Raw genomic sequence first — 27,720 nt, 5'->3', positions numbered from 1 at the left:
TAAAAATCCTGCATCAAGATATTAAGGGCATCAAACTCTTGCATCAAATACCAAGGGCATAAAAATCCCCTTCAAGATTCAAGAAACCATAAGCATAAAACGTTTTCAAAGCTTATTAATGTTCCAAACCATCCAATTTCTGAACATAAATCTATGTGTCACAGATAAACTGTATATAAAGATTGCAAGAGGTTTCAAAAAACATTAACCAGTTAACCTTTTGCCATTACCAGTTATTAACCAGTTAACCGAAAAACATTGTGTAGTAAACATGTTTAAGTATATGTTAAACAAGTCATATCGCTTATGAATGTTCTCAATAGAAACACAAGTAATTTGAGATTGCTTGCTTTGATAACAAATTATCAGTTTCTTAATAAAAATGCAATATATCATTTTATTAGCTCGGCTGTTCACGGAGAAAACCCGAGGTATTGTCATAGCCAGCTCATCGTCCGCTGTCCGCCGTGATAAAACCTTAACATTGCCTCTAAAATCAAAGTGCTTCCACCTACAACTTTGAAACTTCATATGTAGATGGACCTTGATGAGGTCTACACGCCACACCCATTTTTGGGTCACTAGGTCAAAGGTCAAGGTCACTGTGACCTCTAAAAAATATAAAAATAAAAATTCTGACAAGCTTTCATTTTTTCAAAACTGCATCTGCAGCCGAGCGTTGGCACCCGTTATGCCGTGCTCTTGTTATAATAATTTTGTAAATGAAAGCTTGATTTTGTATTTATTTTTCCTGCGTTAAAGCCTAATAAGTGAAAAATTAAAAGAACAACACAATTTTCATTTTCACTTGTCATTTATACATTTTTGGTTAGGCCGCTTATATTACGTTTGTGTTGCATTGATCATAATATTGTTGTGTTTCTTTGTTCATTCTGTTGTTTGTTTTTTACATTAAAAAAAACTTACTATAAAATGTTTTAAAATAATTGTTAAACAAGTGCAACACAATCTAACATTTCAAACAAATCAGCGAACATACATGCAGAACATGCACAAAACAACATTGTTCAATCGGTCAAGCAAAGGACTTTGTCCATATGCTTGTGGCTGATGAGGAATTGGTAACAAGACAACCTGCTTTCCAGCACACACACTCCCATGGCACAGAAGTCGATGGGGCTGACCAAAGCTTACTGAGCCACATGCTTAATGCTTGGGAAACCTTTTTTATATTAACACCACCATGTCAACGGGTCCCCATCGGGTTGACAATTTAATTACGCACATGTTAGTAAACTAACTGTACCACTCAACATACTTTCACAAATTCTGAATTAAATTATTTTATTTTTTTTAACTTTTTAATAGTTAATAAATATTTAGTTTAATAAATTGCTTTCTTAAAGGGGCCTTTTCACAGATTTTGGCATTTTTTTAACTTATTCATTAAATGCTTTATATTGATAAATGTAAACATTGGATCGTAAAAGCTCCAGTAAAAAATCAAGAAAAAATTTAAAAAAAGGAAAAGAACATTGCCCGGAGCAGGTTTCGAACCAGTGACCCCTGGAGTCCTGCCAGAGTGCTGAAGTAAAAACGCTTTAGCCTACTGAGCTATTCCGCCGAGTACACTTACGTGACGTATTTTATACCTTATATAAGCAATCTTCGTAGTTTCACAAAATTTAACGACAAAAACAGAACTCTCCAAATTATTCAATCGTTTCGCGTTGCAACGCTTTATAATTTTTAGGTTTTAAAATCGTCAAAAGATGCATATAATGGCTATATTAGAGCATGGTTAATGTTCAGTATTACTGTTTCCTCACAAATTTCATAACTAAAACGAAAACTTACGAATCTGAAACAACTTTTTTCAATTTTGTCAATTTACCAAAGCGTGAAAAGATCCCTTTAAATAAAATAATTATAATATTAATATCTGATAAAAACAAATATGAAGTTAACTAGTAAAGTTTTTAACAATTAATTAATGTTATTCTTGAAAAAAATACTTATTAAAACATTATTTTTGCAAGCAATCTGTGTTTAATAATGGTTAACATAATATCAAAAGCAAGCAATCCCATGTATCAACGGATTTTCATCGTTAGTAACATACATGTGTAAATAACGTCTTCGCTAATAGCCGCCAATCCCCGCAGTTCGCTAGTCAAATTTCCGCCAGTAAAAGAAGACAATTATAGCCCCTATTATCAAAATGTACCCCATGTTTGTAACCACTAAGCTACTTATTTACTGCTGTCTTACTTTGTTTGTTGACAGGTTATTTATTATCGTTTCAACATACACAGCATGTTGTTCTAACTAGTTGCCAGTGCAAAATGGCAGTATGTCGCACACCAAACATAAAATCTTACTATAATTGTACCATATAAAAATATATTCATAACTTTTTCAGGAAAACCTCTTCCAAAAATATAACTGGTTTATTGGATGTTTCTGTAGGTAAACCGGTTAACCTCTTGTATCCCTAGTGTATATGTATACTTTTCTTATTTTCAACTAAATATATAAAAGAAAAATACATTCTACTCTTACTGATACACTAAGGTATTTTAAAAGTAAAAATTGCTAAAAAAAATTATGAAAGCTTATATATGTACTTACCGAAAATCGTGCATTACTCAAATCCATTTGTTTTCCTAAATCTGTTCATTTCAAATGTTATGAAATAATCCAGTTATTTTTCCACACATTGTTTCTCTGTTTTTCAACAAACAAAACATAACAATAATTTTATTCATGCTGATGATTAAAACCAATCATCACTTACGGACATCAGTAAAAATCAATTATATATTATTCATTATGATCTTCATTGTCATTCTGTTTTTGTTCACGTTATTGACTTTTGTCAACACTTTTAGTACCATTTTCATAGGGCAAAAGTCAAGCCTATACAAAGTTGTTTGCAGATATGCTCATTTCACATTCTTTATTTGTCTATTATTTGGCACGGTAATTCAATGCCAGTTAGAGTTGTGAACAGAAGTAGTGAAAAGGCTTCGTTGATTATCTTACGATAATTGTTTACGTTTCATAAAAATGTACACTTTTACACAACAATAGAAGAGCCGACACAGCTTTTGTTATTGCCTGAACATTCTTGTAGCTTTTCATTCAAGTAAATAAGTTATCAAACAGCAAGCATCAAAGTACCTTATTTCCCTAATATATGTTGCCCTTGCCATTCTCTTGCAGCTATATTTTCCTTTTCAATATTTAACTGTTGTATCAAAATCTCAATATTATTCTGTCATGCTTACACTTATTGACTGATTAAGCAGCTCAACCAGATCGATATAAAGTTCACAATATTACACAAGTCCACAAACACAATCGCACATGTACATAATACATTTCACACCAATTCCATCACTCACAATACTTAAAACAGTTCATACATAATCTCGATAAGGAACATGAATCAATTGCTAGCATGATATTTGTATTGATCGGTGGCATAAACAGCTGTTGGCAGATAGCATTTTCATTAGGAAGGTCCCACAAATGGTCGTCAACTGTTTGCCATGGTTAAGTCATGTTGACATATATAATTTCAAGGCAAGTATTATTCAATATTCAACCGAGTAGCATAATATTTGTAACAAATAATTTAACTATCACTGACCTCTAGTTTTTTTTAACAACTACCACTATTAATGTCTCATGGCCAAGAGTAGACAATATATTGTTGATCAATTATTCAAAATTAGCAATCTGTGAATGGGGATTTATCAATGATGCCAATCTAATAAGTTGTTATCTGAGTTTCTATAGGGCATTATTCTTATTTGAAAATGTTGTGAGTGTACGTTAGTCACTTTTACAATCTAAACAGCTCCTATGGAATGTGGAAGATGTCAATAAAAATACTAACATAATAGCTAAACATTGGAACAATAACATTAAACAGTACTATGTCAATATAAAGACAATGAAACTATGGTCAAATGTATTGATTAATAACTTAAATTTACTATGTTGCTTTGTTATGCTAGAACAGCAGGTTTTCTAATGACACTTTTTGCAGCATTGGCAAAGTTAAAACCCACCCAAGCTTAAGTGTTTAGGTCTTGATTATACCATGTTTAATATCATCTTCTGTAGATAAATCCTGGCTTGCATCATGAAAAAGTGAAGCAATAAATATTTCATAGCTTTGGACTTTCAATCTGTGCTCACTTTCTATCAGTTTACAATTAAGGACAAGCAGTCACTATCAGTTTACAATTAAGGACAAGCAGTCACTATCAGTTTACAATTTAGGACAAGCAGTCACTATCAGTTTACAATTTAGGACAAGCATTCATATCAGTTTACAATTTAGGTCAAGCATGCACTATCAGTTTACAATTTAGGACAAGCAGTAACTATCAGTTAACAATTAAGGACAAGCAGTCACTTTCAGTGTACAATTAAGGACAAGCAGTCACTATCAGCAGTAACTATCAGTTAACAATTAAGGACAAGCAGTCACTTTCAGTGTACAATTAAGGACAAGCAGTCACTATCAGTTTACAATTAAGCACAAGCAGTCAATTTGGGTTAACCAAGAATTTTAACCTTCTGAAAATGATAAGCACCAAGGTAGGTCAATTTCAAGGTAACAATGAGGTCAAGTCATGCAGGTTTGTTATTATTAAATTTATAATGACAGTATCAAAGCTTTAAACCATACTGCATTGATGTTAGGCATAACACAAGTATAGACCTTCTGCTTAAGTCTGACTCTTGAGTCATAAAGTAGGTTCATGTCAAGGTCAAAATTGTAAGGTCATGTGGGTGTGTTGAAAGTGTTCATAAATATCATCTATGCATGTATTGAAGCACTGTAAAACAATATTTGACAAAGCGATCATTTGAGGTTAACCTTGTATGGACAGATGGATGGACATAGATGGAAGAACAAATAGACAGGCAAATGCTTTATACCTTAAGCACACCTCTTATCTTACATTATGCCAAATTAACTAAATAATTATTCGAACAAATACTTTTTATCATGAAACCATAACACACTTTACAGCTTCATCGCCCTACCAAAATACATATCAGTGATAAATGACACTCAAACTTTGCACCTTTGCATAGTGCCCCCATTTAACATTGAACTTACTTTTATACAACAAATATATGAAAATACTATTACTTAGCATATATTAGTGTTTATATATATTGAAGCTTTTCTCACAAAAGTATTATGATATTATAAGGTCTCATTTAACTTGTGTAAAACATACACAAACAAACACAAATGCAAATAAGCTCTCTGTGAAAAAGGGTTTGATACATGTGCGATAATTGTTGTCCCAGATCAGCCTGTGCAGTCTGCACAGGCTAATCAGGAACAACCGTGACTTTCCACCTACAGTGGATTTTTTCTAAAAAGGGACAGTCTTTAAATGAAAAAATATCATAAAAGCCGAAAGTGTTGTCCCTGATTAGCCTATGCAGACTGCACAGGCTAATCTGAGACAACACTTGACGCACATGCATTAAACCCCCTTTTCACAGAGCACAGCCAAAATACAGAAAGTTACTAGGGCTCACACAGTCAAAAATATTCTTCGAGTCGGGTCGGCAAGTAAAAAATTAAATACCCGAGAAAATTCGTGTCAGGTCAGGTCAGATAATACACAAGTTAATAAAAATAAAACTACATAAATTGTCAAAGCATGTTTTAGTGTTCTTAAATATTCAACTGTTTGTCAAGTATAATGTTTAGAATATCATACTTTTTATTGTATTATTTATTGTTTTAGTTATTTAATTATGAATGAAATTCTGAACTGCATATAAGTATTTATAAGGTTTACACAATGTTGTTGAACTTAATCAGCAAATGATAGCTTTATTTGGAATAGCGATCAAAAGTGCATGTATAGGAAAAACAACATGTCAAGCAAAAATAAAGCTTGTCTTATTTTGAGGAGAGAAGCCAAAATAACTTAGCTCTAACTGCATTTTCTACTTTGAATTACACTCGACATTAATGCTTTTGGTGCGTGACTTCTATTCATTTATGCCTATTTGTAATAAAAACACTGCTTAAAATGAAAAGGATTTGATTTTACTTCACTTGTTTAAAAGAGATGATTGGACTAAACGTTCAACATGTAATCTTGTACTACATAGCTTGCGACCTGAAACTTTGACCCGGATCCGCTGGTATTTTTTTTCCCGGATTCTGGGATTTTCGGGTACCTGTCAGAGCACTAGAATTAAGTTATCCATTTATGTTTTATATTGAAATCATTCAAGCTAGTCTGATGTTGTTGTTGAGCTAAGTAAGTCCAGACAAATTTGTTTTGAAATTGCCATTTTTGTATATTCTCCCAAACTTGTATTTGCTCTTAATTCACACTTTCAAAGAACACGTAAAGCATCCTCTCAATGTCCTCTTTTATTGACAATGCAGTATGACTTTTTTATCCAACAAGACATTTTAGATTGCAATATTGCATCTGATTCTCATGGTTTGATTTCTAGTGTATTTATTTTTGTTTTAACACCCATTTTTCATTCCACATTTTAAAAATGCATCCAAACATATTTAATCTTAAAGAATTGTTTGCAATGTTCAATGATAAGCTCTCAAAATCTTCATATTGACACACTCTTAAGTGTTTTAACAAACAAGGCCAAATGTCATATGCTCTATATTTGCCTAACCCAACTTGATATTGTGATTAAACATAAAATAAATCAAAATTAATGCAGCAATGAAAGTGACTCTTTGAAAACACGTTTAGGTTTAAGAATTAAGAAGCCCACAGGTAAGGTAATAATCTAAAATAAACTCAATGACAAATTTTAAATTTTGAGCCAATACCAAAATTTATTTTTCTGAAATAAAACTCAGGAGTTCCCAATTGCTCAATTTTTGTCTTCATTTAATTTGACTTAGAACATGGTATATCATAATGTTTACAATGTTAATAGGGTTTTGTGATGAAAATATTATAAAGAAATGCAGTTTTTCTTAGCCAGTTGTTTGGCTTATTTTTGTGAATAAGCACTATAAGCATAAGGTTTTAATTTGCTTGGCCTTACAATATTTTCTTATCAGCATTGAGGCTCCTCTTGAGGAATCTCTTGTGTCCAACTCAATAGCAAGAGACTTTCATGTGGCAGTCACGAGACATATTCCCGCACAATGGTGGTGTGCATTTGTTTGTATAAAAACCAATCATGCCTGAGATTTCAAATATTTAGAGTAACAAGAGAACAGCATAACGGTAGCCACGTTGGGCTGCAGGTGCAGTTTTGAATAAAGGAAAGCTTGTCAGAATAATTATTTTTTTAAAGGTCACAGTGACCTTGACCTTTGACATAGTGACCCAAAAATGGGTGTGGCATGTAGAACTAATCAAGGTGCAGCTACATATGAAGTTTCAAAGTTGTAGGTTGAAGCAGTTGGATTTTAGAGCCAATGTTCAAAACCTTAACAAAATGTTAAGGTTTTAGCACGACACGGACGTCAGACGACAAGCTGGCTTTGACAATACCCCGGGTTTTCTCGGAAAACAGCCGAGCTAAAAACTTATGTGGACTGGCACTTATACTTTCATCCAGTATCAGTCAATGATTGATCATATTAATTTTCAGTAAACAATGAAAATAGAATAGCATAAATGTGTTACTAAAAAATAGACTGATAAAGATACTTTTAAATGCTTTGATTTTTTAAAAATGTTATATAAACACAAAAGCAATCAGTTTTAAAATCCCAGTATCAATCAACAAATCTAACAGAACAGAAAGGGAGGCTACTCAATTAAAAATACAGTATTTGATACAACAGTAGTTTCCCCTGTCAAGTAACCATCTCAAAGCATTCAGTAACATAACCATGTAAGGAAAAACACACAATATAATTAAGTACTGGAAATATCATACTACATATATTGAGCTAGATGTTATAATATAAACATCTGTTTCTAATGACATACAATGATGCACATTTTTGTTAAATTATAACAAAATAAAGGTAATAAATAACCATTATAAATAAACAATACGTTGTGCTACAAATGCGTTGAATAAAAGGCATCTTATCAATTCAGAAGGATTACTATTAATAAAGATGAGTTTATTTTTTCATAACTTTTTCTTGTCTGAATTAATTTACTATGCAGCTGTTATAAAATGTAGTTCAATTTTAGATTCTAAACAAAATATTTTATTTTTTCAAAATTTCTTTTTATGAAATATTTCCTTTCATATTAATATGTTAGTTTGGTTTTTGAAGTAAAATCTTAGTTGGGACATTCCCAAGAGCTTGGCTACATACTTTTTAAGACAAAGTTAAAATGCACATCTTACATGTATGACATAACTTTTCACATCCACCATGGTCAATACAGATTTCTTTTTTCAGATGAGTCGCGTTCTGAGAAAACTGGGCTTAATGCATATGCGTAAAATGTCTTCCCAGATTAGCTTGTGCAGTCCGCACTGGTTAATCAGGGACGACACTTTCCGCCTAAATTGGATTTTTGCTAAGAAGAGACTTAATGAAATTTTAAATGTCATAAAAGCGGAAAGTGTTGTCCCTGATTAGCCTGTGCAAATTGCACAGGCTAATCTGGGATGCCACTTTACCCACATACATTATGCCCAATTTTCTTAGAACACGACTCAAATTTTTATTATGAACATGTACAGCTTCTTTGAGTCTCGTACAGGAAAACTGGGAAGAGACCTTCTTTAAAAGATAAATTTCATTAATGTCCAGTGTTGTCATATTAGCCTGTGCTTATCTGGGACGGCAATTTATGCACATGCATTTAGCCCAGTTTTCCCATAGTGAGTCCCAAGAAATTATAGCTTGCAATTCAAGAAGAAATTCTTAAACGTTTTGCACTAAAAATATTAAATCTATATTTGAAAGTTGAAAATATGAACTAAAACATGAAACCATTGAAAACAACTGAATGAAATCTTTCCTTTTTCCAATATGTGGAAGCTGATATCAGCAAAATATCACATTCAACCAGAAAATGTTTGTTTGCATGAATCATACAGTTTGATTGTATTTACCATCCTTTCTGAGTGCACTTATAAGTGTTACACTGAGCCTTTGCAGTGTAACATTAATATTAACTGGTCTCCACTTAGATAGATCATCTACCCTCAGCTAGTACAAAACTTTCAATATTTTGGTCAGTGTTTATCAAAGTAATGGTCAACAACTAGATATTGGCAGACAAACAACAGCCAAGCAAATCAATATTTGTTCTTTTTCATAATTTATTTCCATGCAATACAGATTTGCGGGTCGGTTAAGTTTAAGCCTTTGAAGTAATTGTAACTTAATCAGTTGTGTCAATGATACTTTATAAAACTTCAGATCTTATAAATCACACTATTTTGTGTTTAAATGGCTTTTAAAAGTGGAAATTAGGTGTGAAACAGATTGTGTACGGTCGAGTAAAGAAATTGGGTCAGTAAGTTAAAAAATTAATCATCACGGAACCATGAAAATAAAAAGACATCTTCGCTCAATAATAAATATTACTTTTGTAATGTAAAGAGCAGCTCAAATGTTGATAAATTAATTTCAAGTCTCTTTCATAACTTGCAAAAAAAATGGCTGCTTAAAATAACATAAAAATAAACTGTGCAGGAAAGACGTGATCACACTTGTAAATGTATATGTGCAATGTTGCAAAACATGTTTAAAAGTATGTTAATACGCATTAATGTCTGTATAATTATGAGCCTGAAAATATTTTGCCCACCAATACATGACACTGGCCCTCAATATTGATCAAAATGCTTGAAACACGAGCTTATCAGACTGAATATTTCATCCCGCATTTCATTCCACTCATTCATAAAAGGTCTCCAATAGATCAGGGATTATGAATGGATAATGATCAAAATATTTCCAACCTATGTACACATTAGAAGACCTTATAATCATGTGGCCTTTGATAGACAACAATGCTATGGCACACTTTATTTGTCCATTTAGTTTTGCTATGTGATGCGGCTTTAATGAACAATTTTTTTATATTCTTGTACACAGCTGAAAACCTAAAAAACTTTGTTTCTTTATTATCAATATTACACACAAATAAAAACTAAACATATTAAATCAACCAAAATTGACAATATAACTGAAATCTTTGTCAATTATCTCCATTGAAAGTGATCGATATAATTGATTGTTATGTCCACTGCACATAAAAGCATTTCAGATAAAACAGTATTATTTATTTCATTCTATAATCTTAATATTAATAGTATAATAACTTAAAATACTTAATATTCTGCAATACATAGCACTCAACAAACCTAACTCAAAAGGATTTTAATATATACATTTCAGAAAATACAGGCACAATTGTCTATGTATATTCTAAGCTTAATAATCTTTCAGGCATAAATTCTAACATAAAGTTGTTTAACTGCTTTAATGGCATCTGTCACGAATATCTATTCACTTTATATGGCACCTACAATATAGATGGAGACATTTTAAACTTTCACAACCGAAGACATAACAGTGGGAGATCAAACAAAAAGCAATCATATATCAACCCAAGTATGTCAACATTTGAAAATGTTCCATCTTGTCTTAAATGTCCTATACACACTTCAAACACAAGCCTGGGTGATAACGATTTACTGCTGAAATGCTGATCTATCAAATGGGCACCAAATATAATAATATTTCAAACTAAATGCATTTTAAGTTTTCAAAGAATGTTACAATCATGTATTTGATGTAATATACTTCATATGCTTGAATGTCATTACCAATGTTGTCTTATCAAAGGGCCTGTAGTTCACAAATTTTTAAAATTACATTTCTCCATTTTGTATTCACACATTTAAAAAATTAAAACACTGTACATTGGTAGACGAATTTCATTTATGACTTTGACTTAAACTGAAAATACAGCATTGTTTATGAATAATTATTTATAGAAATGGATACAATTATTAAGCCTTACAAATGCAAAACAATTGAGAAATTGGAATCATTATAATGCTGTTTCAGTTCAATTTTGTTATTACTTAATATACCACAAAACAAATGCAAGGTTGAATATAACAGGTAGCAAGGTCGAGTGGTTAAAGAGAGCCCCTTATGACAAAGGAGTTCTATTCATGGTTCGAGCTGGGGACAACATTTTGCGCTTTTTTATTTCTAAAATTCTTTCCTTTTTATAATAGTAAAGTTCTACAGAACATTGGCTAAATTTAAGTAATTTTAAAGGCAATTATAGACACACTTCAAAGAATGGCCAAATCTGCTTACAAGTCCCTTTAATTAATACTGACCATAATATTAAAATGAATTCTGACTTGCACATGGTCCATCTGTTAAGTATAAACTTCAAGCAAACATCACATGTACCACCTCATGTAAATGAAGATCATAATTTGGCTATGTTAATTCTAATATTTCAAAGTAATGAAAGTAATGGTTGAAGTTCAAGTACTAGCATTTACTGATATGTTGAAGAACAAACACTTTATGTCAATAATCTTTAGTGGGTGGGTCATAAATGTTTTATACAAAAAAAGATTGGTGCCCTTGTAATTTCAATCACTAAAAGCACAGAGAATTTTGCAAGAATAGAGTTTCTTATTTCCAGTTATTTCATGTTTGTTTGGCTTCACAAAGGAGATGAACACAGTTTGCTATATATGTAACAGCCAGCTTTTGTTGATATTACAATGAACACTGTATTACCAGTGTTGTTTATTTTGTATTTGGCCTTGAAAAACTCTATTTCAACAGGGTAGTTTGTTTACAATGGCAGTTCAGCTGCATATACATGTAAAAAAAAAAAAAAACAACAACAATCACAGCGAAATAATTTACATGTTAACCCATTTATGCCTAGCGTCTAGAAAAAAGGCCTTGGCAAACAGCGTAGACCCAGATGTGATGCCACATGATGCGGCGTCTCATCTGGGTCTGCGCTGTTTGCTTAAAGGAATTTCCTTAAAAAATATTCTTAATATAGAAATAAATATACTAGACATTCCTAATTTTGAAAATAAATTGATCCAATTTAGAAGGATGGGAGAGTCCACTAGGCATAAATGGGTTAAACTTAAACTCAGTTATTCATGATTGCAAATACACTAAATAAGTGCCTGGTTGCTCAAAACATTTTGTAGGTGAACAAGGTAGATTTTCTTAAACTATCTCACTGAGAAACCATAATATTTTGTATGTTGAATGGTGGTGCTTTGCCATTCCCAAATACAGGCCTGTTGAAGAACAACTAGTCACACAAATAGAAAACACAATATTTAACAGATATTTGGAATCGATGACTTTGATAACATAGCAAATGTTGGTCATCTATGCAATACAGCTGTACAAGATTGAGGATAGCTGTTAGAAGATTTGAACACACACAATTTTCCAACTATAAATTCTATCATGAAAAACAATGGGCCACAATTTATTTATGTTTAAAACAGTAACCGCAAAAAAATCCTTTATAAAAGATCATCTACACATTATGGTAGATCTAATTACAATCTGAGAGTTTGAGTGAGAATTAACCAGTAGTTAAACAGGAGTTAAAACACACCAAAGTTGGTACTTATGTATTTCAAAGAGGAAAAACAGACCACTTAGGAGCCAAACTCTGCCAAAAATTGTTACAGTCAAAAGTCGATTTTTACAATCATCTGCACATTAAGGTGTAAAAGTTTGAGCATAATCAAGATGGCAACTAAAGAGGAGTTGAAATCACAAGCTTCAGGCAACTATTTATTCTACAGGGATTTCAGTAACTCTTGAAAAACAGGAGCCCAATGACCCTGTGCTTAAAATAATAATGGGTCAAATTAAATTTTAAGGGGTCAGCTTACTGAAGTCCAGATATTTTGTTTCTTGATATTTGTTAATTGCTCTACAAATACTGCTTTGTACACCTTTTAGTATATGAAACTTACACAAAACACAATTTTCTGTAATATGAAATGCATTTCATGCTAGTTTCATAGTAACCAGGGGTCTACTTTTTTTCAGGAACTTGCTCTATTGCAGGGCGAGTAGCTAAGAATTTTCACTTGCCCTGCTGAAATATGTACTTGCCCTGTAATTTATTGAAAAAAGGCAATAAATCAGTAACTAATATGTTTTATTGTGATTATCTATTGGTTATCATACTATTAACTCATGAACTTCAATAAAGTTAACTAACTGTTTTAACACACTTTTAACTTTGTTTTTCATTTTGTCCTCATAATCACACTCATTAATATGATTACTTCAGGAGTATTGGACAATCCAAAGGGCATTTTGTTAAACTCAAACAAGCCTCTGTGAGTTCAAAAGGCAGTTTCTCTTTGTCATTTTTGTCCATTAAAACTTGCAAATAGCCACTCTTTAAATCAAAAGATGTGAAGAATTTAGACAAAATTTTTAGCAATATTAAAAGACCGTATACCGTACTGTATAGGATACAATCTCCGAACATACCGGTATCGGCGCGTAATGGGAACAGGACTAATTTGAGCGCAGTGTGCAATAGTAAAAATCTGCTTAATTTTTAATTGCCGATTAAACGTTGTTTTGTTTGGTAAAAATGTGTTAAACCTTGAAATTTTAATGTTTTTGGCCAGAAATGCCACTCGCCCTTCAGGGCGAGCGCTGCCAAAATATTCACTCGTCCAGAGCCAATTTCTTCTCTTAATTACGAGCGGGCGAGTCAATTTGTCGAGCTTTGGTAATATTTGGATCAAAATGATGCAGATCAAAATGATGCAAGGCAAATAATTTGGAAGAGTTAAAAGTGACATATTTCAAACACAACATTCAGCACGTGCATGTAAGAACCTAGCAATGGATATAAAAGATCAATTCTAAATGCCTTCAACTTCCAAGGGGAAATTAAAATTAATGTGATTTAATTAGATACTCCTAGTATACAGTTGTAAAATTACTTGTTTGCTAAGTATTTTGTTACTTAACACTTTACAGCTCAAAAACACACTTTGATATTGAAGTCCTTTAGAAAATCAAATTAAATTCAAGACCTTTCTTAATATATTCAAGTTTGAAAGGCTTCATTTCCAGCCCTAAGATACTGATGAGAAGCAAACAGCATAAAACCTGAACTAATTGCGAGTTACTCGCAGGCTGTTCTGATTTTAAGCTGTTTGCACATAGCCATTTTCACTTTGCCTCTGAGTGGGAATGGGTCAACAATTTGAAAGAATGCTTTTTCTTAACCATTTGATAAGGAAATTATTGAAAAATAAATAAATGTATTGGTTGAAACAACAATCTCTACTTATAAAAATGACAGAATCAGCAGTGTGCAATGACTAACTTTTAAAGTTTTTTTTATGTTTGAAATGTTGATGGAGCTATCTTAAACAGAAAATGCACAGGTTTATTTAAACAACCATTTCAAATTGGAGTCAATTAATCTAAAAGTTTAAGACTTTTAATGACACAAAATCTTAAAAATCTTCACAAAACAAATAAGGCCTCAATGTAAAATAACTGAGACCGATATATACTCAGTGAGAGTCCCATATTTACTTTCCTACAACTATAAACATTCATTTAATCTATGCATTCCATAAAATGTTAGCTGTCACATATTAATTTAAGTACCTATCAAAGTCCTCAATCAAATTAGCTACTTCTTGCTTATCTTTCCCTTTTTGCAGACCATTAGCATACCTACATCTGGTACATATACCTTGTATAAAAGCACTGCATGTCTAGCATTTGTAAAAAAAAACAACTTCGTAGTGGCACTACACAAGAAAAGGTTTATGTGAAAGGCTCAGGGCTTTTTTCCCTTCTGTGAGAATGGCCGTTTTTTTACAATTTTGGGAAATTTGCGACTCGAATTTTCACAATTTCAAGAAGTGGCGAGTCAAATTTTAACAATTTCAAGAAGTTTGCAACTAAAATTTTCACAATTTACAAAAGAATGCAACTCATTTTTTAACAATTATGAACAGTTCGTGACTCATTTTTTCACAACATCACAATGGAGAAGCATATCGGTTGCTTTATGGTTTAAATGCTGCCAGGGGTTTTTCAGCACTGTCTGCGCCTCCGGAAAATGGAGGCACTCCCAAAGCAAACAGACCTGATCCCAAACCGAAATTATAAAGAAAAATCCAAATTTCCAAAAAAAAAAAAAAATTTTTTTTTTTTTTAAAGAATGAAGTGTCTTATAACTTGTGTGACTAACCAGTGTTTGTTTTGGTAAAAACAGGTATTTTTTCCACTTTTTGGGAAGATAGCCCATGGCTTTGGAATTGGGAATTTTATCGGCATTTTCATGAAATTGGGAAAATAAATTCATTAGCCTTTTATTCCACATGAAAAGTCCACTGATTAGGGAAATACTAAATTTGATATAACTCTTTATAATCATTCAAATTAAAAGAACAAAATCATATAATACTTTGTTAGATGTAATTGAATTGAAATTGAGATAAAATACGCATAAGACTTCTTTTTTTTTTGGAAATTGGGAATTTTTTGCCACATTTTGGGAAAAAAGTATACTTTTTGGGATTGGGAACATAGCCGAATTTCGGCTATAAAATCGGGCCAAAAAAAAACCTGAAAAAATATCTGCTATTAGGTTTTGACTGTACAGTTCTTATCTCAGAGTGTAACTGTAACTGAAAAACAAAACTGCAGTACTTGAATAAACGTTGAACATGCCCAATATTGCATCTGTTTATATAAAGAAGACAAAATAACAAATAAATTTAAATTTATCTGTTAAACCACTGAATTATTTAAGCATGATAATTTCACAATTTTTTCCATAATGAGCCGTTTCATCAAAGAAAAAATTCCCAATATGGCCAATTTTGTCGATAAAAAATTCCCAATTTGGTCAGACTCCTTTTCCCAAAATAGGCAGAAAAACCCCTGGCTGCCTCTTTGTTCATTCTTTGCTGCTTCTCTATCATAAACAAGAACAAGAGGGCCAAGATGTCCCTAGTTTGCTCACCTGAGAGGAGTCGGTTCATCCAATCTTTACCTAATGTCAAACATGACCTAGATATTGACCAGACAAACATCCTGGTCAAGTTTCATCACTATTGAACCAAAACTCTGGCGTAGGGAGTGTTTTCGTTTTTGTAAGATTTGAAATGGTGACCTATATTTTGAGTTGACCCCCCAAACATCAAACTTTGCTTACAAGGATTTTGTATAATATAATGAAAATTTGGACAATCTAAGGGCAATAATTATGGCATTTATTATGTGATTTTGCTCATCATCAAACTTGACTGCGATCTTTCAGCAACTTTGATAAAGAATGCTTGAGAAATGTGAATGCTAGAGTGTTTACTAATCAAATGAGGACGGACGGACAGCGGACAAAGACCAATCCTAAAACCTCACCTGAGCAATCAGGTGAGCTAAAAAGTGTGTTTCACCTCTCTCAGCCATTTTCCAACTTGTCCAAGAAATCAATAAAACCAATGTATTGACTAAGTTTCAGGATGATTAGGCAAAAAATGTGACTTCTACAGTGTTCGATCACAAGGTTTCTCTCTATTTAGTCACATAAGGAAAACTGCCCCACCCCCCTGGCAGCCATGTTTATTGACCCATCGGGACCATTTGCAAACTCATCTGAGATATATATAAAACAAATCTTTTCACCAAGTTTCATGATGATTGGGCAAAAAATGTGACTTCTAGCGTGTTCACAAGCTTTCACTATATACATATGGAGAAAAATGCCCCGCCCACTGGCGGCCATGTTTTTTCCCTGATCTGGACCATTTTCGAACTCCTCCAACATTTCAATAAAACCAATGTTTTGATTAACTTTCATAATGATTGGGCAAAAATTGTGACTTCTAGAGTGTTACAAGCTTTCTCTATAGCCATATAAGGAAAACTGCCCCGCCCACTGGCGGCCATGTTTTTCAATGGACCGGAACCACTTTTGAACTCACCCAACATATCATTAACACAAACATTTTGACAAAGTTACATGAAGATTGGGCATGAAATGTGACTTCTACAGTGTTTACAAGTTGTTGTTTTTCTTACCTAGTGACCTAGTTTTTTACTCGGCACAACCCAGTTTCGAACTCGACCGAGATTTCATTGGGACGAAGCTTCTGACCAAGTTTCATGAAGATCGGACAATAAATGTGGCCTCTAGAGTGTTTACGAACAAATGTTAATGGACGGATGGACGGACGACGGACAAAGACCGGTCACAAAAGCTCACCTGAGCAATCAGGTGAGCTAAAAATGGATGCTTGGAATTCACAATACAGGTAAGAAAATCTAAAATTAAAATCCGAAAACACATTTGTGCATAAAAAGAGGTGGTCCATGAGTTGAAGCATATCTCCAGCTACAGGTTCACAGAATTCCGCAGGTCCAAACACTTATCACAAACTCTATTAAAGATGGAATGATGACGAGGGTGGTGGAACAATCATGCATACAGGCCACTTTGATACTGTAGCTGGATATATGTTCGAACTTGACCTACACATCATCTAGATACAACTTCTGACCCAGTGTGGTGAAGATCGGATGAAAACTACTTGAATTATAGAGAGAAGACACCATGCTGAGTGTGTAAAACGTACTAAGTGACCCTGTTACCTAGTTTTTCACCCAGCATGACCCATGTTCGAACTTGACCTAAACATCATCTAGATACAACATCTGACCAAGTTTGGTGAAGATCGGATGAAAACAACTTGAATTAGAGAGCGAATACTTAATACCGACTGACAGACCGACAGACTGTGAAGCTCACTCCTATATACCCTCAACTTCATTTGTGGGGGTATAAAAAAAGCCCTGAGGCTTGCATCAGACAGACTGCTTCCCAAAAGGTTCAGATGTAACAAGCCTCAAACAAACTATAAATAATAATTTTCTATAAATGCCAAACCTATGTTTTTCATAAAACATTTCATCACTTCATTTTATATTTTATATGTAGCATTTTTAAATTGGGAACTGTACGGAACTGTTATACATTGTACACGCACAAACACATTTTTACTGTGTGTTGTACTATATTGGTGCTGCTCTAAACAACAGCTGACTTTTTTTACATGTATTTAGGAATATAGCATTTAACCAAGCACAAATTCTGCTTTTATAAAACTGACATAACATTCACTTAAGCCAATCTTTATTGCATGAAGTCATACAAGTGTGTCAACATGTATAGCAAAATCAATCATTTCCTTAATTGAACCCGCTCATATACTGCTTAAATAAAATGGTGATTAATTGAATGATTTATTTTAAAGCAATTTTAGATCAAAAGCAATATCTTTGTAATAGTTTTCATCTTTGTTACTTTTCTTTATTCAGGGTGACAGAGTTTTGGCAAGCTTACAATTATACTCTAAAAGTTACTCCACTATCAAATATTTAATTCAAACAACCATATGCAAATCAAATAGTCAAACAAAAACACTGGTCATTTAAGTAACAATGTTATTTAAATAGACATAATTTGATTTCAAAAGTAAGTATTTGTGCTATATGGATTATAGTCATTATCACATCAACAGTAACACTTTGACAAAACATTTTGCTACAATGGCCAAGCTGAAAGAAGACCCAATAACTCAATGTAACTGATATTTTATAAACATGTAATGAACAGATAAAACTTATGAAATCAGTTAATCTGTGTATTAAATATATTATGCCATACAAGCCTTTTGTGTAAGCAATATCATAAGCCTTTGTGTAAGTAATAGCCTAAACCAATGCAAGTCTTCAAAACAAAACAAAATAGTACAACATATGCAGTTTTTTTTACCATTTTGGGCATGGGGATGATGCCCTTTGGAATGGGTACAATCTAGTTTTTAACTAAAATTGGTAAATCGGCGTTGTTGTTTTTTGCTAACAAATACTTCAAAATTGAGAATTGAGAAGTGTTTTAAATATCATATATACTAAGATTAAACATACAAAGCTGAATTGGGAATGCACTAAGTATTGAGATTTTTTTCTTTGGAAACCTTCCATTGGGATTTTTAGACAAGGAAAAATACATTCTTTTTTAGATTGGAAATGGGGCAGCATTTTATTCCACGTTCTGTACATTATATATATAATCGGTCATGAAAGACCGATTGAAAATCCTAAACAGTTGGTCCGATTCTATTTGCTATTAAAATTCTTATGTCATGAAATCGATTACACAGTGTACATGCTAACACACCCTTATGACATTCTTATCTCGATAAGATGTGATAAACCATTCGCTGCAATCTCTAAACCGGTCAGGACAGATTTATTGCACGTCAGACCAAGAACCAAAAACTTGTGAACAGCGGATTAAAGACGCATCCGAAAAGACGCGTCTGAACGCACGCGCTGTAACTAAACAAAACATGCCAATACATTTTCCACCAGCGTAATAATCCGGTAATATAATTATGAATGAAATTCGCGGATCTGATCGACAGAACAGCCGAAAGTATTTTTATGGGCGGAACTTCACATAAAATAGTACACAAGGAAAATAATATACATTGAATAAATCTTTAGTAAAACCGTGTTAGAATCGAAATAATTCGTGTGCTTTATACTTTGTTGTTGAATAACTCACGACCGGAAAATTAGATGCGTGGTTTCAAATGCTTCGCTCTCGTGATTAAATTCCTACGCATCTAAACTATCGGCCGTGGGTTATTTGACAACACATTATTTATTAAATATTTGGTTGTTGTTGTCAGTAGCCAACCTACGCACAGACATTTGTTTGGTTCAGTGCATGTTTGTAAGCTATTATCGAGTCGACAACAATTTAAAACATCGGTATAGACTTACACAGATTAATAATATTGACAACTTTGAAAAAAGTCTGATAAAACAGCACACGAAACAACAATGAAATACCAAATGATAAAACCAGTTGAGAAAACTCGTTCCGTTTAAAAAAAAAATGCCTCAGGGAATTTTACCTGTACATGTATTATACCACCTTCATGAATGGCAAAATCAATGGTATATATTTTAACGTAATTTGTCATGATTTCGGATATACACTTTCGGTTACTTTTCCCCATTTATATCCGGACCGATTGATGTTGCGGGAAAATATGATCCCTGTATATATATATATATATATATATATATATATATATATATATATATATATATATATATATATATATATATATATAAATATGTTATTGTTTGCATTTATAGACAAAGAAGCAAATATATTTTCTGATTCAATATAATCTAATGATCAATACTTACGAACAAATCTCTTGCAGGTTCACTCATTACTGAGGAAGACCTTTTGTTTTCTCTTTGGGATTTCAAAGTCAAAGGCGAGGCCCCTTCAATTCCTAGGGTCACATGACCAACTGATCCATTACCCACAAGACCTGGAGTCACAGCAGGGGATGATAGCAGGTTGTTTATATGTGCATTAATTTCATCAAATTTAAGTTCACTTGTTGTTGACACACAGCGACTTACTGCCCTGCTGGATGCCTGACTATGCATTAACTGCAAATCCGCTAAAAGGTCGTCAAATTCCATGTCATCTAACTCATCATCATTTTCATCACTGTGCTCAGTTAATGCCTTTTCAGCCTTTCTTAGTTTTTCGATGTTTCCCATAGCTAGCTTTTTGGAATCACTTAAAATTCTTCGCATTTCAGCATCATACTCCTCTTTCAGTTTTGAAAATTCCTTTTCTTTCTTATTTTCTTCTGCCAACTTCTTTTTGTACTCTGCTTCCATCTGTTCTTTTTCTTTTCGTACCTTTTCTATTTCAGACTGCATTTCCATCTCTTTCTCACTCATTATTCGTTTTTCATTAACAATTGCTAATTTTATGGCACTTTCCTTTTCTTGTTTGTATTTTTTCCTTAATTCACGCAGTTCTTCCTCCTTGTATTTCAGCACATTTTGTAACTCTTTGTCTTTTTCTTCCGTTATATTATTCTTCAAGTTTTCTTCCAGTTGCTTCTTTTCTTTCTCAATTTTTTTCTTCATTTGGGCTTCCAATTCGTCAATCTCCACTTGTTTCCTTACCTCGTAAGATTCCCTTATCTCTTTCAGCTCAGATGATTTCTCTTTATGAGCCTTTTTGTTTTTGGCCTTTTCCAGTTCAAGTTCACTCTTCAATCTGGCAATTTTTCGTTTGTAATCGTCAATGCTGTATTTGTGTTCTTTTTCTCGTTTTTTACCCTCTGATCTTGTGCTAAATGTGCTGGTTGGGGTGGAAGCTCGGCTTATGTCATTAAAGTCAAAATCGTAGTTATTCTCTCGATGGTGTCTCTGATGGCTACTGCCATCTTCTTTCCGTCTCTCCCTGCGTCGTGTAGACTCCATCTTTAACCATCCGTCTAGTTACCTCAGTAACATCTAATCATAATCCATTCTGAAAACATAGAAAGGTTCTTGATTTATAGAGTATACAGAAATACAATGTCAAGTGCTTTAGAAATATATAAGTGTTTTTCCCAGCCCCTTTTTTACTGAAACTGCACCACACCGCAGTTCTGATGCACAACTTTGCTCTTTTCAAAGCAAAAACTGCCTCTTCCCATATCAATAAAATTTTAATTGCCTCTTAATCAAAACGTGTTAGCTGAATAGTACAAGAGGATGGCCCCAAGACACTGATAGGAACGGTTGGTAATCAGTTATGCGTGATTAACCTTGTGTCAATATCAATAATAAATTATTTTAGTATTTTGGGGCAATTTATTGTTTTTGTTTTACCTACCGCACTAATCGGTCCCTAAGGTGTACTCTTCCACGATAAAATTGTGGTCAGTTACTAAGGAGACTGATGATGGCAAAGGTATGTAATCTCCATGGAAATTTCGCATTGCATGAATAATTTTGTCAAAACATTCATTTCAAAACGTTAAGTGTTTAAACAAATTTTAATTCAATTTATTACTTACAACTGTTTTAGTAGAATTTTCTATAAGTATAATTATATCAATAATCCGAAACACACTTAAGAATTTCAATGTTCAGCAACGTCTATAAATTTTAGCTGCAAATTAACACAGCTCATGTATTTTGTCGATAAAAAGGGCGAAAATCATGCTGAACATGTATGTCACGTCAACCGCAAGGAATGAGTGGATGTATTGATTTTATAATAAAAACTTGTACGAAGAATATTGGTTTTAATTTCGGTCAAAAATTTTGTATTTTATATCAAAATAATTATATTGCCATTTGATTTGGAATTGACATTTTTTCTTCATTAATTTAAGATAAAACACCCTTATCTTTATTGTTACGGTCTTTTAAATAAGTAATTATTGAAACAGAAATTGCACTGTATACTGATAAGACAGAACATCCGGACAATATCGGACAATATCGTAAAGGCTGTTGTGAAAACATTCTCAGTAGGTCTACTGTCAGACCTATCATGTAGACTTCGATATTTTGTATTAACATGTGAAAATGAAACTCTTTGCCAATACGGTCAATAATTACTGGTGATACATTGTTCTCAATCTAACGATTATTTTTATCAATACATTCCATAATTTTGCAATGTGTTACAACAAACGACAAATAATATTTCTATGCACACTTATTACATACATCATTTTTCCATGAAAACAATGAAGAAAATAAATTATGATTCTCTGATAAAAATGACAAATTACATTCAAATTAACAATTTGCATCATACAGATAGTAGGAATTCATAATATGCAGGTGTCTATTAAAGGGATCTTTTCACGGTTTGGTAAATTGACAAAATTGAAAAAAGTTGTTTCAGATTCGCAAATTTTCGTTTTAGTTATGATATTTGTGAGGAAACAGTATAACTGAACATTTACCATAGTCCAATATAGCCATTATATGCAGAGCTCCAGATGAGGGTCGTATTTTCGTAAACACGAATTATTTTCAAGTCTGTTACGTATTTATTTTAAAATCTTGTCGTACCATTAAGAATTACAAAATCAAGTTACGAATATTATTTTTACATCGGTTCGTATCGATTTTTATTGAGGATCTTTGCGGTGCTTATATAGAATGGTTATCGGGTTTGTTTAACAAAGCGCATTTTTTCTAATAAAAGCGGCATATACAGTCCATCTGTCAAAAAACAATGGCGGCGCCCAGAGAGCGTCCTAAAAAACTGCAAAGCTTCCAAAAACACGCTTTTAACATATTGTTCGCAAAGTAAACCGAAGTTAAATGTTTAGAAAGACATTATAGAAATGATCTTATACAATGTTGTACGTTCAGTTTCCGAGACAGGCGGAAAAGCTAAACAAAAACGCGACACGACGGGTCCAAACTTAAACACAAAAAAAACCATTGACCGAGTGGAAGGGACAAGTCCCGTGGCTAATCGTTGAAAAGATTGAAGGGGAGACCCATTTTAATTGTGAAATATGTAAAAATTCATCTAAGGCATGCAATCTCAGCACAGTTTGGGCATATGAAGGTATTTGAAAAATAAAATTGTATAATACTGAAAAGACACTGTTGAACTCGTATAAATAAAGTTGCTAGTATGTTTATTTTGATTTTTGTTTGCATGAAAATAACCATTATTATTTATTTTTAGGTCATTTATAAAAAATAATAACTATTTTCCAAAACTTAGTAGTAACGTTAAGAATAAAATTTCAGAGTTAAGAATTATTTTTGAAAATCTGGTAGTAATTTAAGAATTTCACAAAACCTTATCTGGAGCTCTGTATATGTACCTTTTGATAAAGCGTTGCAACGCGAAACGATTGAATAATTTGGAGAATTCTGTTGTTGTTGTTTAAATTTTCGAAACTACGAAGATTGCTTACATAAGGTATAAAATACTTTTGCTGTGTATACCCGGCGGAATAGCCGAGAGGGCTAATGCGTTTTTACTTCAGACTAACTCCAGGACTCCAGGGGTCACTGGTTCGAGCCCTGGTACCGGCCACTTTTTTCCTTTTTTTAAATTTTATTCTTGATTTTTTACTGGAGATTTTAAGATCCAATGTTTACATTTATCAATATAAAGCATTTAATGACAAACTTCAAAATATGCCAAAATCTGTGAAAAGGCCCCTTTAACACTAGGTAATTCATTTTATATATAAACAACTCAATTATTACTATTATTACTAATCTTTACACAGTGAATGTATATCACGGAAACTTACAAATTGATGTTCAGTCTACTTACAAAGTAAAAACATTTGACAAGTTTGTTGTTAGAAAATGGAAAAAGACAAACATGGTTTGATTTATATGTAAGTGGATCTGTATACAATTAGATTCATATGAAAGATTGCTTTTTTATGTTTGTCATGCTGTACAGTTTACTATAACAGCATGGAACTGAAAAGAAATAGAAAACATCAAAAGACAATCGTATTAATATTAATTACAATATTAGTTAAATAACACTGTAAGTTTTTAAATATTTTTCATGTTACCCCACAAACTGCAACTTAAATGCACTTAAATTCGTCCCACAATCCCAGCTTTTTGTGCCATTTTTTACCTTTTTGCATAAACCTTACTTAAAGCGGGTATATACGATTTTTTATATGTGTTTAATTGTAATATATTGATAAAATATGTTACAATAACACAAAATAGGCAAGAAAAATTATACATTAAAGCCGAATTTCATAAAATGCAGCAAAGGCAAATTAGCGCCCCGAGCCGATAGTGACGTACATATTTTCCTACAATAACCGAAGCATTCGTCTTTGCAGTAGGATCGGAGATAGTGTTTGTGTGTCGTATGAATAGATATCGTTGCAGGAATTCAAATAAACCGTTAAACTAAGTTTAGATGCACATCGTTCATGTATGGTATACATGCTGGCGAATTCGGCTGTACAGCCGTTTTCAATTTCAGAATTAAATATCTGGCTTATTTCGCATTTTTCGACACATGTTCTTCTTAACTTTTATTTTAATTTATATTGAAATATATATATATAATAAGTTTTTTACACAGTTTATATAAATTCATAAATATTTGACAAAATCGTATATACCCGCTTTAAAATGCCCTTTTAAATTTACAGTGCCTTTCCAGTGTGCCATCCTGGGAAAAACACTAAATAGATACATGCATAGTTGGGTGAAGTGTAACCAACTTCTTAAATATTGTGTGAAGCACATTTTATCTTTAGTTTTTAACAATGTATCCTAATGTACTGTTCACACATTAAATAAAACCTTGACTTGAAAGCAACAATCAACATACTTATTTCTTCATTGTTTAACATGGCATGTCACAGTCAATAATGCAATAATTCCTTTACCAATAATGTTAATAAGTATTCAGAACAAACTTATTGTCAAACACAAAATAGTCCCCACTTTCTTGAAGTAAATACAATAACAGGCATTTACACTGTAATGGAATTCCCAATTAAAACCCAATTATTGCCCAAGCACCTTGAAGCTTATCATCATTTAAAGAAAAGTCTAAATTGTTAGCATGAACTTGTATTGAATTTTGCCACAAGACTTGTTCTGTTACATAAATATTATAGCGTTTTTCTCCCTATCAGATGCTGTAAACCTGGACTATTACAACGTTAGAAACTGCATTATTACATGACAGAATTAAAACATGCAATAACCCGTTACAGATAATAATATGCTTATAAATATTGTGCATAACAAATGTACATGTAGTCTTACGTAAATACATATTACATTACCATATTTTGAATAGGGACTGGGAATTTAAATGAACACAATTCTTGTAAATACAGAAACTTGCAAAAAACACAGAACAAGTCATGGATGTATACAAGAAAAACTTAACAAATAATCAAAACACAATATATTTATAAGAGTAAATGATATTATATTTTGCTATGTTATCATTTTTAGGGGTAAGTGGTTTCATATGCATGCATTATGTGACATGCCTCGTTGTTTTAAAGGAATAGGAGCTATCGATTAAAGGGATCTCTTCACGGTTTGGTAAATTGACAAAATTGAAAAGTTGTTTCAGATTCACAAATTTTCGTTTTATTTATGATATTTGTGAGGAAACAGTATTACTGAACATTTACCAAAGTCCAATTTAGCCATTATATGTATCTTTTGATGATTTGAAAACCTAAAAATTATAAAGCGTTGCAACGCCAAACGATTGAACATTTACCATAGTCCAATATAGCCATTATATGTACCTTTTGACGATTTGAAAACCTAAAAATGATAAAGCGTTGCAACGCTAAACGATTGAATAATTTGGAGAGTTCTTTTGTTGTCGTTTAAATTTACGAAACTACGAAGATTGCTTATATAAGGTATAAAATACTTAAACTGTGTTTATCCGGCGGAATAGCCGAGAGGGCTAATGCATTTTTACTTCAGACTAACTCCAGGATTCCGGGGGTCACTGGTTCGAGCCCTGGTACCGGTTACTTTTTTTCCTTTTCTTAATTTTATTCTTGATTTTTTACTGGAGCTTTTAAGATTTAAATTTATCATTTATCAATATAAAGCATTTAATGACAAACTTCAAAATATGCCAAAATCTTTGAAAAGGCCCCTTTATGGGCAGAAAACTCAAAAATATTGTTTGAAATTCTGATACAGTAGAAGATTTATTCGGGTGGACAAACGGGCTCAAACATTGCTTGGTTATCAGACGACTGTGAGTAAACAGCTGGACTATTTCTTTGAAGTAAATTTTTGTTCAAAGGTTGTCCAATGGCCTATTAGAGGACCAAGGGATGCTTTGGATTTAAACTATTTTTGACATTTTTGAGCCGGGGGCCCGCAAGACACGTCTATGATAAATTCTATGATAAATTCTAGTTAATGACCTTGTTATGGTTCCAATATCAGAGGGTGGGGATTTTTTTCATCTCTCTTTGTCAATTTTTCTCTCATAAAGCACGATTATATATATTTATTTTAATATATTGGGCTTCTGAACCCATATACAATCCAGGGTACGTTACTTCCACCTGTGGGCTGATACTAAGAGAATAAGGGATATTTTGAAAATTTCTTCCCCCTTTTCTGTTTTGTTGATAATTTTACCCCAAAATAAAGACCAGTTCCTTTTCCTAAATCATGTTTAAATGCCCTAAGTTGTCATTAAAGCCAATGAATTATTCTGATAAATTGCTCTCCATTCAGTTAAACATAAACTTTTGATTGTATAATCTCGTATAATTTTCAAAGCATATTGTAAATGATATACACAATTGATATATTTTGTTTAAATTATAAAATGTATATGAGTTATTTATTAATTATTGTCTCACCTAACTGACAAAAGCATTAATTCATTTGTCAAAACCACAATAAATCAATGACACATCAAAAATAGATATTTACATTTTACTGAGTAGTAACCTTTTTCTTGTAACGCGTGCCTGGAAACCAATCGTCAGTCCACTAACACCTATTTTCGTGTTCCTGGATTTCATTGCACGTTCAACAAGTCGAGCTTTAAATCCGCTTGCATCTTTACCCAAAACATGCACATACAAGCATAACATAACCTTTACTTCACTCCATCGACTAAAAGGAAACATCCGATTTAAACACTAAAACAGACATCTATGAAATTTGCACCTGATTCCTTACGACCTTAGTTTGTTAACTTCTAACGCTCATCGATAGGAAATCCATATTTTAATCTTTATTCTATTTCGTGCAGATAACCAGATCCGAAACTGAATGTTTGAATCTGTCGATTCCGCTTGTAAAACGCGTTATTGAACACACTATATATAAATATAATTGTTTATTTCCGAATACACACCTGAGTA

General features: G+C 32.6%; 1 protein-coding gene across 9 annotated transcripts in view; it reads right to left on the bottom strand.

The window, feature by feature from the left end:
- The window catches only part of LOC127872828 (RIMS-binding protein 2-like), a 185,902-nt gene extending 158,182 nt beyond the window's left edge, over positions 1-27,720 (bottom strand). For 6 of the 9 annotated variants that reach the window (XM_052416251.1, XM_052416297.1, XM_052416277.1 and 3 more), the window contains exons 1-2: positions 27,284-27,720; positions 20,228-21,362 (exon numbers count right to left, since the gene is read on the bottom strand). In XM_052416251.1, coding sequence (XP_052272211.1) covers positions 20,228-21,313 — 1,086 coding nt within the window. In that variant the 5' untranslated portion in view covers positions 21,314-21,362; positions 27,284-27,720. Of the gene's footprint in view, positions 1-2,592; positions 4,812-6,131; positions 6,541-20,227; positions 21,363-27,283 lie in introns of those variants that run through there. The other 3 variants (XM_052416259.1, XM_052416313.1, XM_052416324.1) reach the window with 3 other exon arrangements.

Source organism: Dreissena polymorpha, chromosome 1 (assembly GCF_020536995.1).
Source record: "Dreissena polymorpha isolate Duluth1 chromosome 1, UMN_Dpol_1.0, whole genome shotgun sequence".
In the NCBI taxonomy this organism is placed as follows: domain Eukaryota; kingdom Metazoa; phylum Mollusca; class Bivalvia; order Myida; family Dreissenidae; genus Dreissena; species Dreissena polymorpha.
Note: the sequence above shows the minus strand (reverse complement) of the source record. Positions and strands in the feature narration are given on the sequence as shown.